At 39.3% G+C, this 15,211-nt stretch overlaps 1 protein-coding gene across 1 annotated transcript in view; it reads left to right on the forward strand.

The window, feature by feature from the left end:
- b3gat2 (beta-1,3-glucuronyltransferase 2 (glucuronosyltransferase S)) overlaps positions 1-15,211 on the forward strand; it is a 97,173-nt gene that overhangs the window by 67,333 nt on the left and 14,629 nt on the right. Inside the window, exon 3 of the mRNA XM_041788714.1 lies at positions 1,391-1,539. Coding sequence (XP_041644648.1) covers positions 1,391-1,539 — 149 coding nt within the window. The remainder of the gene's footprint in view (positions 1-1,390; positions 1,540-15,211) is intronic.

A 15,211-nucleotide genomic window follows, 5' to 3' on the forward strand; every position in this document is an offset into this window, starting at 1 on the left:
CAACACATCAGATGTGCGAAGGACGTGATCTCCAGTCGCACGGTTAACCCCAGGAAACCTGACCTCCACGGATGATTTGGTTGAAAATTTCTCTATTAAAAATATAACCAGCAAGAGCTCCATCTTTTTAATAGCAGGAAGCTGAGGCTTCCATCTGTCCCATCAGGGTGTTTTATGTACATTCATGGTGCTAAATTTTAGTGACAAGGTGATTAAATACAAGAACAATGCCAGCCTTAATTAAAACTATAAACACAGAGCAAAGCTTACATACACTACATTCAGACCCTTTTCACTTTTTATATGCTGCATCCTGATGCTACAATCGTTGAAATTCATTTGTGTTCTCATTAATCTACACTCAGTACTCACTGAGGAATTTTCTGCCATCTTCTTTTCCTCTCAGGCTCAGTCAGGTTGGATGTGGATTGTTGGTGGACAGCCATTTTCAGGTCTCTGCGAAGGTCCAAGTCAGGGCTCAGGGCTGCTGAGATTCACACAGTTGTTCCTGAGTCACTTCTGTGTCATCTTGGCTGTGTGCCTGGGGTCATTGTCATGGTGGAAGGGGGGTCGAGGCCCAGTCTGAGATCCTGAAAGCTGCTTAACAGGTTTTCATTGAAGATTTGTCTGTACTTCGCTCAATTCATCTTTTACTCAACCCTGGCCAGTCTCCCAGGATCTGCTGCTGAAAGACATCCCACAGCATGATGCTGCCACCACCATGCTTCACTGTGGGGATGGTGTTGGGCTAGGGAGTGTTGGTCTACATGGTCAACACTAAGGTTTTTCTCCCTCAGTGGTTCAGCTCCATAGATATGAAAACAAAATACATAATTAAGCACTGACTGGCCAATACTAGTGCAGATTTAGATAAAGTCCAGCAGCTGAAGCCTTTCTATGTAGCTCCTTGTCTTTCGTTTCTTTAAGCAAATTTATGTATTCTTTTGAGTTATGTTCAATATTATTTGGAGTCACAGTTTCTTCTCAGTCCTCAGTCATATTTCTGTTTTTAGGACAGCTCATATCTCATGGTGTCACATTTTCTCCCACTGTTACCATTTTTTTAATCAGGCTGATTAAATCTGGATGCAGAAGCCATTAATCTCCACCTCTGCTGCATCATGAGTATTTTGACTTCCCTCTGACTTTCTCATGCTTTCTTTCTCATCAGAAGCACAATTATCGTCAGAGAATGGCGGAATCCTGCGCTAAATGAATTCCATATCAGCTGAATCACAGCCATTAGATTCACTAATGCACTCCATCATTTTCTTCTGTGGTTATAATCAACTGATAATGTGTTTTTAATCCATGGCTGACCTTCTCACCCCGTCCCTGCCTTTGCCCCCCTCTTTTTCTAATCATCCTTGTCTTCCTCTCTGTCCGACAGGGTTTGCAGTGAACCTTCAGGTGATCCTGACGAACCCGCGGGCGCAGTTTAAGCGTCGTGGCTCTCAGCCGGGGATGCAGGAGTCTGATTTCCTGAAGCAGATCACCAAGGTGTCAGATCTGGAGCCCAAAGCCAACAACTGCACCCGGGTAAGAAGCTGAAGTTTGTTCAGTGCACAGTTATTCATTTTTAGGAATTCATACATAATAACTCCCTACCTAACCATGTCAGTAGTTTACAGCTAGGTGGAGCTTGATGTATAAGCTCTGCACCACTGCACATCTTGACAGTGTAGGGCACAGATATTTTTCTGCATGAAAAAGAGACTACTCTTCTAGTCAAGCTCCCAATGGATAAACACTTTTCATTCAATCAGCTGTACAGTATAAAACATGGAATAATGATGTCCTTGCTCTTTGAGCATATTCCATATCAACCTATCATCAGCATTTAGTAAAATAGCAACATAAATGGAGATGAATTTGTCAACACGGATTTCCCTCAAACAAATGCATTTAAGTGGATTTTGTTGTCATCTGAATGAAGCTGTTTTGGTCCAGTCAGGGTGGCCACATTGCAGGAAGGCTCTTTCTTTCACCTGATTATTATGCATTTTTAAACAAATTTATTAAGTCCATAACAACAGTAAAAAGAAATACTTAGCAATTCCTTGATTGGCCAATCAAATAAACTGTCAGTACACTCCTTGCCCCTTCCACTTAGCTCCATCTTAATGTCCCGGGGTAGGGTGCCCTGATTCTTGTTGAGAGGAGGAGTAGGGTGAATGCTGGGGTCACATGTTGGGTTTTTCCCCATGGCTTTTGGCCACTGAACCAAACCAAGCTGTGCTGATTTGCTTTTCCAGCACAAGTTTGATTCCTGTCAATGAAGCTGATCAGGAACTTGAAAGGTCATTTCATTTTGTCTGGGAAGATTTTTACCTCTGACCCTAATAACTGTTGCAAAGGGCAAGGAGGCACCCAAAAGTCTGAGCCAGAGAGATGTATCCAATGATGTTGTCTTTTAGAATGAGATTTTTTAGAGTGCCGCACAGCTGCACCAGTATGGTCTAAAACCATGATTTACAGGTAGGAGATGGCATCAAAACAAACAACAACAAAAAAAAAAAAAACAGTGGTCAACATTGTTATACATTAAGAATTTTTCAGGAGTGCATGTACAAAATGACTCACTTGAAGTTCAGCAATCCTCAGTACTGCTTACAAGCTGCAGTTTGGTCGCTTTCTGTGTGTGAGTAACCTGCTTGAGGTTAACAGATAAGCTAAGAGATTTTCTTAACAAACTGTCCTTTGTTTTGCTTTTTGTTGTTGCTGTAATTTGTTCTATCTTACAGAGTATTTTACTCCCTATGTATAGAAATAAACACAGACTTTTATTTTGAAAGAAGAAAAATAACTTCTGGTAGACTGAGGACTTGCTACTGATTTAAAAGTACATTCAAATACATGAAGGGAAAGCATAACCAAATTAAATGTTCAATATCACAAGGTGCAGAGGGCTTTTGACTTTCTGTTTGTTTTTAAGTGAAATGAGACATCAAGGTGTTTAATTTAAGCACTGTGAAAGTAGAAAGACCCTACGGTGAGTTCAGCTGCTGCCCCTCTAAAGTAGCTTTTATTTATTGTTCTTATCTCTAAACAAAGGCATGAAAAACCCTAAAATATATCTTTTTAAAAAAGGTTAATTTTGTGGCTTGATCTCAAAGTAATTGAGGTTTTAACACTGAAAGCCCAAACATAAACCTGAACAGTTTTCTTTAGCTGCAGAAGTTTTGAGGCCAACAAAAGATGATGGAATAGCTGTAGTTTGGCAAAACACCATAATCTCCAGAAAATATATGGTACTGGTAAATAAGGCAGTCTGTTTTGGAGGCCTTTCAGGGGGGAAATAGTTGAAATTGTCCTCCTGTGTGCCAGTTTCTGTAGCATTCTGTCCATAACATTCAGTTTCAGTGCTATGTAGCTCTTTTATTACCATCCATTTTTAAACATTTGGAGTCTGCTAGTTTACTGTATGGTATTTGGACCATTTCCCTCAAACACCAGCCTCACAGACTTCCTCAGTCTATCTCAAAAGACTTTAAAGGGACAAAAAGTTTCTTAAATTTGAGCTGTATGACCCAATAAGAGGAAACATCATACATAAATGTCTGTCTGTTACTGGTTTAATGACTGCATGGGGGGCAGGTAGCTGGAGCTTGCTGTGAATAAAATGAAAGAGATTTTTCTCCTTTTTACTCCTGGCAGTGTCTGCCGTTTGTTCATGGCAGCAGGATTTATGCAGCGTTTTATAAGTTTGTTATCAGACTACACTGACCTGCAGATTTCAGGTGGATGACACAGACTTGAGTTTGATAAAAGACAGATTTATGGGTTTACTCATGGTGTGTGGTGCAGTCATAATAATGGCTGCCATCACAGCAGTAACTAACCATGGGGGATCTCTCCCCTCTGTTGACAGCGTGACTCATGCTTTAAGCTGGTGGCTCAGGCTAAACTTAGACACACACAGCTCATATTGGACAGAGATGGCGTTATGGTGCTATCAATTCTACTTGTGTGCTTAGACAGCGAAGATCGATTTAGCTCATTTCAGACGCTGTCGGCACTCGGTTTTATGAAGCCACTCATCCTCCTGACAACCGTCACAGAGCCGCCTTAAAGGACCCATTGTGACCCACTGTGTGTACTAGATTTTTTTCTTTTAAAAATTAAATGAAAGCCAAACTTACACCAAGTCTGCAGGTTTAGCTTTGATTCCCGTCACTTTCATAGATGCTTCAGATGCTGATTTTGAGCTTTTGTCAATCCAATATGGACCAGACAGGCCTTGTTTACACAGCGATAAACAAAAAACTCCTGTAGTGTTTTGGTGTTTGTTACCATGACAACAGCATTTTGCACACCAAACCCAGTCAGGTAGATGATTCCAAAGGAGAGGTGCCAGGTAGCAGACCAGTCTACCTCCCATACTACTTTAGGTGACTGAGGATATGATGAGCAGGTCGGAATTTTTGAGGCACAAGAGATAATAAGATGCTATGAGCTGTTTAAAATAGGCTTGTGCACGTACATTAAGAGCTTTGTGTCTATTCCAGATCTGATAGCTGCACAGCGGCACTGTTGCCTCACAGCAAGATGGTTCCGGGTTCACTTCCTGGTCAGGGCCATGTGCGGAGTTTGCATGCATGTTCTCCCCATACATATGTATACCTCTGGGTACTCTGGCTTCCCCTCACCACCAAAGACATGCTCATTAGGTCAATCTATCACTCTAAATTTCCCATAGGTGTGAATATGAGCGTGCCTGGTTGTCTGTCTCTGCGACTGACTGGCGACCAGTCCAGGGTGTACCCCACCTCTTGCCCCCTGATGGGATAAGTGGTATAGAAAATGGAAGATGGATGGATAGACAACTGCTGAAATAGTTCAGCCACAGGTATAAAATATAATTACATAATCCTGCAGGTTGCAGGTGACAACAACAACAAAGAAAAAAACAGGCTGTATGATCAGAGTTAGTTTCTTGAAGCTTTGTGGTTAGTTGGAGCATTTTTTTTCTCTGTAGCTCATATGTGGACCTGTTGCTCTGCAAATGCATTGCAGAAGCCTGAGAGAATCCCTCTCAAAGTACCTATTTTGCACACTGTTGTAAGTTTTGAGTTTTATTCATTTACAGAGGGCAGTAAGTTAAAGAGGAGCATTTATTTATCATTGTACTATATATTGTGTTCAATCATGGCTGGGCTCAGGTGGCACCTTGCCATTCATGGGTCTGGGCAGTTCTTTGAAATCATTTGTAGATCTGGCCTTTTCTGACTTTAGTTGGCAGAGGGGATCAGGCTGGAAATCAGATTGATTGTGTTGTAGAGTTTTCTCCGACTTAAACAATCTTTAGAAATCATCCATGGACAGACTAACACAAATGACCAGGCTTGATCAACGAATATTTACTCTGGTTTCAGTACTTTTCGTCTGTGTATTTATAACTATTTCACTTTGACAATACTTGATCCTTACATTTGAAGGCTTTCTAAGACCACTCAAACTTCTCTACAGTAAAGTTGCAACTGATGGTGGTAATGCATGACGCCCATGACAGGCAAGATGAGAATGTGTGGGTACTGGCTGCTGCCATTCAGATCCTCAACTTGTATTGTCCTTAAACACAGTAATGAGTCAGTCCTGAGCAAATGCATTCCTCTCCTTTATTATTCTAGGTAGCAGGTTAACTGCCTATCCAGGCATAATTGTGTTGATTTCCGTTTGACTGGAGGTGATTAAGAGAGTAACTGAGTTAGATTACTCTCACAAAGCCTCTGCAAAGACAGTTATGTGATAGGGACAAAAACACATTTAGAAAACTTTAGAGAAATACAAAGTCATGAAGGTAAAAATCCCATGCAAAAGTAAAGAATTTTCAGTGCAATGAGAAAAAAATAAACTGGCTGAGGTTCAAACTGAGCATCAGAACTGGGAAGAAAGGGATTTAAGTGACTTTGAACGATGCAGGATACAATTCACACAGGCTCACCAAAAGTGGACAGTAGAAGATTGTAAAATGTTGCCTGGTCTGATGAGTCTCAATTTCAGCTGTGACCCTGGATAATACACCATGCCACAAAGCTCAAAACATCTCAGACTGGTTTCTTAAACATGACAATGAGTTCACTGTAATCCAGTGGGCTCCACAGTCACCAGAGCTAAACCAATAGAGCACCTTTAGGATGTGGTGGAACAGGAGATTTGCATCATGGATGTGCAGCCGACAAATCTGCAGCAACTGCGTGATGCTATCATGTCGATATGGACCAAAAACTGATGAATGTTTCCAACACCTTGTTGAAACTATGCCAGGAAGAATTAAATCGGTTCTGGAGGAAAAGGGGGTCCAACCTTCTGCTAGCAATGTGTACCTAATAAAGTGGCTGCTGAGTCTGAAAGGTACCGACAGGCCAGACGAATGTTGCCGAAACTGTCTGTTTGGTATCTCCTGTCTGTACCAGAATTTTAAATCACATTAGAAAATGAAATTAAATAAAAACTATCAAATGCAGAGTGAGAGGAAAGAGCAGCAGATGGACTGGACATAAATTTGTGTCTTTGGGGGAATATGAAGTATTATTTTACTTGTAAGCACAATTTTGCAAAGCATACAAATTTAGATGTTAGAGAAGCTGAAGGACTTGTTCCTCATAATAAATGTTGTTTAATTCAATTTAACAGTTATACTTATCACACAACTTAGTTTTGAAGTGTTTACTTCTTTAGATTCTTATCTATTCCTCTAAACATTGACTATTTGTTCACTTTTTTTCCTAAAACATGTATTTTTTTTCTCTTTTTTCCCTCACAAGCTGCCTGTTTAAGATTATTTGACCACATGTTTAATTGGTCATACAGAAAACAGCTTCCAGGCATGTTGTGAACACATTAAATGTAACCTGATGAAATAGTAAAAACCTTGGCTATCCTCTGCATATTCACTCTATCAAAAACACTTGAATAAAAATCCTCACCGATCCACCCTTTGCTAGAGTACAGCAGTAACACCTTATGTTATTATGAAATGAACTGAAAACAGAAAAGCATTTTGGGTCACCAAAACTAAAAGCCACATAAGAGAAAATGATCCTTTCCCTTTCTACTTTTGCTGTCATCTGACAAAGAAAGATTCAACAATATATACTCTAGACCAGTGGTCCTCAGCTGGTGGGACAAGAACCAAGAGTGGGTCGCAGAGCCCTCCTTATTGGGTCCAGCTTGTGTCCCTGGAGCAAAAACTGTCTAACGAAGTCTGTGAAACTCTTCTTCTCTTCTTTATTAAATGAATATAACTAGTTGAAAACATCAGAAATGTGGGTTACAATTCCTTATTAAGGAGTAAACTCTGGCTCCACTTGTTGGAGTGCAAAAACTGTGGCTGCAACGAATGGCGAGGGAGAGCCAAATGACAAAGTTTTTGAGATCGTGGAGGCTCCAGGGACTTTTAAATCTGACGTGTGGAAGCATTTTGGTTTCCGGTGTCAAGGATTGAAAAATGGAGAAAAGAGACAGACAAATAGAACAACATGCAGACGCTTCCACATGGCAGTTATACACTTGATGGGGAATACAAGTAAAATGAGGAGCCACTCAAAAAATCAACACCCTGAAAAGATTTGTGAAGATGCGTGGAGCAGAGTCCAGCCAGGCCAAAAGACTACAATCTCACTTCCCCACAACAGCTTGGAGGGCTCAACAGATCACAACGTGTATCCGAATAAATCACCAAAGACCTACAGCTATTTTCAGTGGTGGACAATGAAGGTTAGAAAACATGCTGAAGTTAAAGTTTAAGTTTGAATTTTAAGCCTTATCCACATCTATTGCACTGTTTTTGCACATATTTTAATATTCAAAGAGTAATTGATTTTTAACAAATGCAGACCTCACTTTTTTCCCAGTCTTCATTTGTTATTTTTTTCCTTTTGTTGTTGATTATAAATACCGTAGAGTGGACTTGTTACCGAGGCAGAAGATTTTGATCCTGTTACATCTCTACTAATCAGTAAAAACCCATGGGGACATTAGGAAGAGAGCATTTACAGTATGTCTGTATTTTCATCAGTTTATTGTGAAGTGTTTAAAGTACTGATAATTTAAGTATATTACAATGATATTCATTCTTTTTTTGAGCTTGGTAAAATTATTCTGACTAAAAGTAGTCAGACTTACCACTCCTAAAAAACACATGTCCAAAGTCTTGTGCCTTTGCTTCATTCACTGTTTTTGGATGACATTTTTGCACTAATCAAATGTTTTAAAATCTGCAAGCTTTCAAGTGTAACTAGATTTAAAATACTGATATAAGGATTTAGAGAAAAAGTAATACAGGATATTAATGGTGAATTTACTGTTGAAACCAGAGCCTCCAAAAAGTGGGTAGTCTTTATTGACACACCTTATCAAATGTGGCTGCTCATCATGGGCCAAGTTTTCCCGCTTCTGTGACTGACCATACCCACCACACCACTTTAAATATCTGCGAATTGCCAGCACTCACCACTCACCCTTCCACACTTCAACTGCTCGGTGATACAAACTTACCTGAAGAAGACCAGTGAAGATGGCGGCATTCAACAACCACCCGTCTTCGGCATCATCCTCCCTCATGGACGCGGTGAGTATTTACCTTTAATATGGTCAACAAGCCAGTGAAGGCATTTCATCACATGTTTGGTCTGGTTATTTCATGAACTGACATGCATTTAAGTAAAAGAGAGGAGTTTAGTCAGCTACTTGAGGAAAAACACATCATGAGGGTTTTAACTGCTCAAAATCTGTTTGACCACCAAATAATACAGTACAGTAAATCAACAATGGACCTTTTACTCACTCAAAATAATAATTTTGCATTAAATTAAGCACATTTATGTAACTTATACCCTGACTAGATACAACCACCATCCAAGTCTGTGTGATGTGTGATGGCTTCGTACGCCAGTCTGCTGTATTCACAGACCTCTGCTCTCAACAAACCTGCCATCTGTTATATATAGTTAGTCTTTAGTTAGTCTAATTTGATTTTTTAAAATAACTAAATAATGTAAGATTTAGATGTAAATGTATGCAAGCTTTGACATTTTGCCTGAAATATTGATACAAATCTATGTGCGTTAATGGTACATTAGAAAGACTACAAGGGTGAGTAATAAACAAGATCATTAAACGAATAGATGTGTAATTCTATGGCAGATTAACATGAGGTAGACAGTCTCTAGTTAAAAATGCCATTTCATGTCAAAATGACAGAAGAATGTTTTTAAAAAACTCACCTTGGGTCAGACCTACAAACTGTAAATGAGCTATTTAGATAATTTAATACTCAGAGCATCTATTTTATGCTGTGATAAAGACTGGAAGGCATTTTTGAAGCTTAGTGTTGAATGTACCAATAAAGTTGTCTTAGAAAATTAATTGAAACTGGAAATCGGTCAAAACCTGAGCTGCATATGTGATTTACACCTACAGTAAAACAACAAAAGTGACAAATTGTGGTGAAATCCTCCAAAAATGTGGTCATTTCTTAGTAGGATGCATTATTGATGGCAATTAAATGACTATGGGAAACAATATAGCCCAGAAAAAGGTTATCGTGAACTCCTTGCCATCTTTGCATTATCCCACCTTTCAAACACTGGTATTATAACAACCACATTTAATAGATGACTTTATACAGTGGTGGAGTTAAGTAATAACTAAAGCCTCCATTAAAACCATCTCAGCTGCTGCAACACCTTAGATATTTGCTCTCCACTGAAAGTGTGGATTTAGGATCAAACAGAGCAACACACTATATATGTACTGTTTTTGCATCTTTGTCCAACAGTGATGATTCTTGCTGCAGTCATTAATGATCCCTCCTCTGACTTTCTCTTACAGATGAGCCTCTCCAGTTCACCCAACAACCTCCCGTCCATCGATGACCCGCTGGCTGAGAGCGTGAGGAACTCTTTGACGCTGCTTTGTGTAAGTAGATCTTTGCTTTTTTTAAAACAAACTTGAAATGCATTTGCTGCTGATTTGATCTTATTTTAGATATTTTTGATTTACTCGTTGTTCCTTTGTTCCAGTACTATTTTGTTGATGGGAATATCTGCCGTGAGGAGCTCGGAAGACACGCCATCAACAAAGCAAGTGAAGTCATGAATACGGTCGTGAAGCTGATCGAGGAGAAGCGGTCGATGGAGAGAGATCTGCTCGACGCAACACTGGAGCAGGACATCCTCGCAGCCACTGCAGGTGTGTTATCTGATGTGACATTGTTCCTTGAAGGTTTATTAAATTATTTATTTATGATAACTGGTTGACGATACTGTTTTTTCAGAGTTGTTGATCAGTAGGACTTCTGAACATTTTTTACACACTGAGCTGGAATACTTGTATGATATTAATATGTTGTATTTGTCTGTTTCTTTAGGGCACACAAGCAGGGCCAGCAGCACTCCAAAGAAGAAGCCCAGCAAATAGGACTTCCTTTGATTATACCGTTATTTTGTCCCCATCTTTTTTGACTTTATCTTAATCTAATCGTATTTAATCCTGTGTGGCTTCAGTATTTAAAAATGTAAAGTTAATGGAGACTGTTTGTGTGGCCATTGTTATTGTTGTGCATGGCATTTTGTTATAAGAACCTGTTCACCAACAACCTGTTTACATAACCGTTGTTAATAAAGGTGAGAATATGTGAATGATTGCTTGTCTCATTTAAAAACAGAACTCCAGATGGTCCATAATGTATAGTAACTAAGGAAATACATGAGTGTACTTCATGGCTTCTTTTTTAATCACATCTTTTCTTAAAAAAATATTCTTGAAAATCAAAATTACTACTTATTTCTGTGATTGTGCAAAAGAAGTTTAAAAAAAATCCTTAAATTCTGGAGGCAATAAATAGGGCTGTAAGATGTTTAAGGTTTAACTTGGTCAATCTCAAAATTACTACCTCTGCCCCTTGTTGAAATTTTACTCTTGTTTCGTTTTGGGTTTTCATATTTCCACATTTTATTTGCTTTCTATTTGGAATCAGGTCGGGTTTTGTTTTCAAATAAAATAAGCAACATGGTCATGATTTGTACTCAGAAAAGAAAAGAGGAGCTGTTGTAGATTGAAAAGAAAATAAGTGACCACCAAATCCTCCAAAACATAAGCACCCCCACAGCATGATGCTGCCACCACTGCTTCACAGTGGGGACGGTGTGTTTGTGATGATTTGCAGCTTGAATCTTCCACATGCCTTTCGGCCTTTAATTTGGTTTTCTTCAATGATTGCTGCTCTCATAAAGCTTTGACTGGTAAAAGGACCTGGGCAAGAGTTGTATGTAGAGGCTCCCGTTGAAGCTTGTAGCTCCACTCAGTTTGTGAGGATGTTCTGATCTTAGCAGGTTCACACATGTGCCATATTTTTTTCCATTTGTTGATGATGGATTTAACTGAACTCTAGGGGATTCTGTGCCATGTATTTTTTTGTATTTATCCCTGACTTATATATTTCAATAACCTTGTCTCTGAGTTATGTGGTGTGTTCTTTTCTCTTCATGGTGTAACGGTAGCTAGGAGTACTCATTAACCAGTGGCTGGACCTCTTTTGTATCAGGTCAATCCTTTTAGAGGGGGTGAATGTTTATACAGTCATACTTTTACATTTTCTTTTACACTGACATTTTTTTGTTGAAATCTGTCTACACATTGACATTATTTTGGTTTTAAACAAAAATATTTTTTATCTTATTGATTGTTTAGATTGTTTAGGCTATCTAACTAAATAAAAAGTAAGAACATCACTTCAAAAAACTTTGATAGATCCATCTTGTTTGGTCAGAAATCATAGTTCCACACCAGCCCTTGTTATAATAGTTTATATCATATATAGCACCTTAATTATAAAATGAGAACTTTTATTTGTTTTTTTTTTTTATTATATACTATACCAAACAAAGGCTCTCAGTAAATTAACATAATATGCATCAGTAGTCAGGCCACACAGAGAATGAAACTCAAATGAATAGAAGAAAAGATCAATGAAGGTATAAGATCAGAAGCAGTCAAAACAAGGCTAATCAATTACTAAACAAATGGGGAAAATGGCCAAACAACATTGATATAAGATCAGAAAGATAATCATTATAAGACAACATCACATTACAGTAGATTAAAAACAAACCAAGGATAAAACTTAAAGATAAGTAATCTAGATGAATAAAAGCAGTAGTAGCAGGTAATCTGAGGACCATATATCAGAGATAACAGATTTGCAGACTAGGAGCTTTAAAGGAAATGAAACTAAAAGGCAATATAACACAATCTCTTATGTATTCTGACTGAATTCTGGGAATCCAGAAAAAAACACAGACAAGCTATCAATTCATCTAGAATAAACAAATGTGATATAAATACATTAACAGCATACGTGCAGGTCATCATCATGACACCTCCGGTCCCTGGTGGCTCATGGGTAAATGTTTCCTGCAGGGAATAGGCTAAAGACTCTCAGAGCTGCATGGCCATCATTCACAGCTGCTGCTGCTGCTGACAGCACTGTGTTGAAACTATCATCATCATTATCAGCCCCATTACACTAATGGAGGTATACCCTGCCACTGATATTAATACAGGCCATTAGCAGGCTGTGACATCATCAGTCATCGCCGAGGACCACGCAGACAGGAGGACGAGATTTAAGCATTTATCAAGTTTGAGTTACAAGACCAGCAGGAGATTTTATCTCTCATTAAAAGTCTCTGTAACTGTGTGAGAAAACTTGAAGAAAGTCGGACGGTTTAACCAGGAAACGATAGCTTCTCTGTGGTTTTAGACATTGGTCTTGTGTCATGCAGCGCAAGTTAAGAAAGAAGTGGGAATTTTAACTCTCAACCAGGAGATGATCGACCCTCTAGTGTGTGTGTGGTTTCAACAAGGATAAAGCTTGTTTAGTGTATGTATTTAGGGGATTACGAGATGACACATGGGGAAAATGTCCTTGTGTCTGTGGTCTTCCGTGTTTTTAAAATTGTGTGTGTGTTGAGTGTGTGCAGCCAGCCTTAAAAAGTGAAGCTTTATTCGAAAAGGCTCTTCAGTGATCCCCTCCTCTCTGGATATGGATGGAATTTCATAAAATGTACAACACAGGCTTGTCTCCACATTGGTTAATGAATCCAGCTGAAGAACATTTGCTTGAAAAAAAGAGGGTATAGCATTAGTTCAGAGTCAAGCGCTGACATATAATTGAGATCTCACACAAGCCCTCATTAGCTTACGTCCAGCTGATTCACCCTAAGCACGCCATTGGCTAATTGCACTTATGCTGCCATATTTACACTGCTCTAGTCTGGCTGCTCCCTCTACAAGCTGATTTTTGCAACCCTCCTCCACCCCAGCTCCTCCTTAATTGTGCTTCTTACATAATCAATGCCATTCTGTTGTCATTGATGCCCACTGTGATCGGGACTTTTTGCTGTTTCTTGTAGGCAAAGGAAAGGCAGGAAGTAGTGTTGTACCAGCTTCATGCTTTCCACATAGGCTCATGGAAGGGCAGGGGATCCCACAACATCCTTACTGCCAAACATAAATAACAACTTAAAAACTGCTAATAAAAAAATTTATGTATAACTGCAAATTATTTGTGTCAAAAACTTCTTAAAAAGGAGGCAGAATTTAGTAAGACCTTTTAACCACCAAATGGGCCGGTCCATAATTGTTTGGCATCATGTTAAAGGAAAGAATAGTCTCGTAACATCTCAGCTTTCCATCCACAACCAATTACGGTCAAGATCAGTTATGAATTTTTGTGTCAGCGCATCATCATAATGTATTAATCTGGATAGAATATAGAGAAAATTGGGTCAAATGCAGTGACATCAGCTCTTAATATATTGATCAGCAAATATCTCTGCTTGTACTCTGTGCTCCTGACAGATTCAGGCATCGATAAAGCGTGTGGTTGGTCTGAGCATTTTGGGTCAAAATGACTTAGCATCGATTCCCTCCTGGCAGCAGTGACACGCCTTTACTCCTGGCTCCTTCCACTTCGAGGAAGGTATCAGGATCAGATCGCAGAGCCTGAATCCGACCTTCACAATGGAGGGCAGAAGTGCTCATTTGACGGCCCGGTCAGTATCTGCAGACGACTGACAGGGTCTGTAATGTAGTTAGAGCAGGAGAGTAATGGCAACAGACAGCAGTGACAGGAGCAGAGAGGAGGGGGAGGCAGGAACAGATGGAGACAGATGATAGCTCAGGAGGAAGAGGAGACAGAGGAGCGGACAGAGAGGAGACGCTGTGCACAGAGAAAAAGGGGTAGTTAAATAAATGGACTGAAGGTGGAGTTTGAAAAGAAGACACAGGGGACAGGAGAGGACACTGGGACGTCTGCTGCCATGGACTGACAGACCAAACTGCTCTCCATTACATCGACAGTGATTCTCAGGTTTCAGCTAAACTTCACTTTTATTATATTAAGATTTCTTAATGCATCTCTGCCACCACAAGATCTGGTAAGGAAGATCTGATCCTAAAGGCATGATGAGTGCTTTAAAAATGGATTTGTCCCATTAAGGGATACTTTGGTTGACAAAAAGGAGTCATTAAACAGTCTTTAAAGAGCTCAGAGAAACAGAAATGTGAACATTTACAAACGGTTTCTTATGGGACAAAGCCTGCTTAGCTTACAACAGCTATTGTTTACCAAAACTTTAGGATAGTAAACTCGAGGATGGAGTTAAAAACAACTTAATGTGGAGCCAACAGGGGGCATAAGAAGATGAATAAAGGGTTTATGTGGAGGCCTGGGGATGTTTTCATCTGTAAAGAGCAAACATTGTTTCTGGATAAAGCATCTGAAATGAAAGGATTTAGACTACAGTTGTCAGTAGATCCACCCTCCTTCATTTCAAATCTGGGGTTTATGTAGGCAGTTTACCCATCATGCCCATAGGCAGAGTGTTTAGATGTATTTAGAAGTTGCCTGTTGTACATTGATCACTGCTGGCACTCTTTTGCTCATGTTTAGTGGGTTATTTTTTATGTGAGACACTGTTGCACCATGAATGAAGTTGTCTACTGGGTTAGTGATTCCCAACTGTGATTATGGTTGGCCTGAAGTACAAATGGTGTGTTCCCTTCATTAAAGCCCATTTCTCTGCTTTGAGTTTGTCAAAGCAGACACTTTGCTTTAGATGTTTAGCATTGGGAGGTAAACTTAAATGAATTATGAAAGTGCATTGAAATGAGTAAATAATCAATACTGTAAATACTTTAAATT

Source organism: Cheilinus undulatus, linkage group 6 (assembly GCF_018320785.1).
Source record: "Cheilinus undulatus linkage group 6, ASM1832078v1, whole genome shotgun sequence".
NCBI lineage: Eukaryota > Metazoa > Chordata > Actinopteri > Labriformes > Labridae > Cheilinus > Cheilinus undulatus.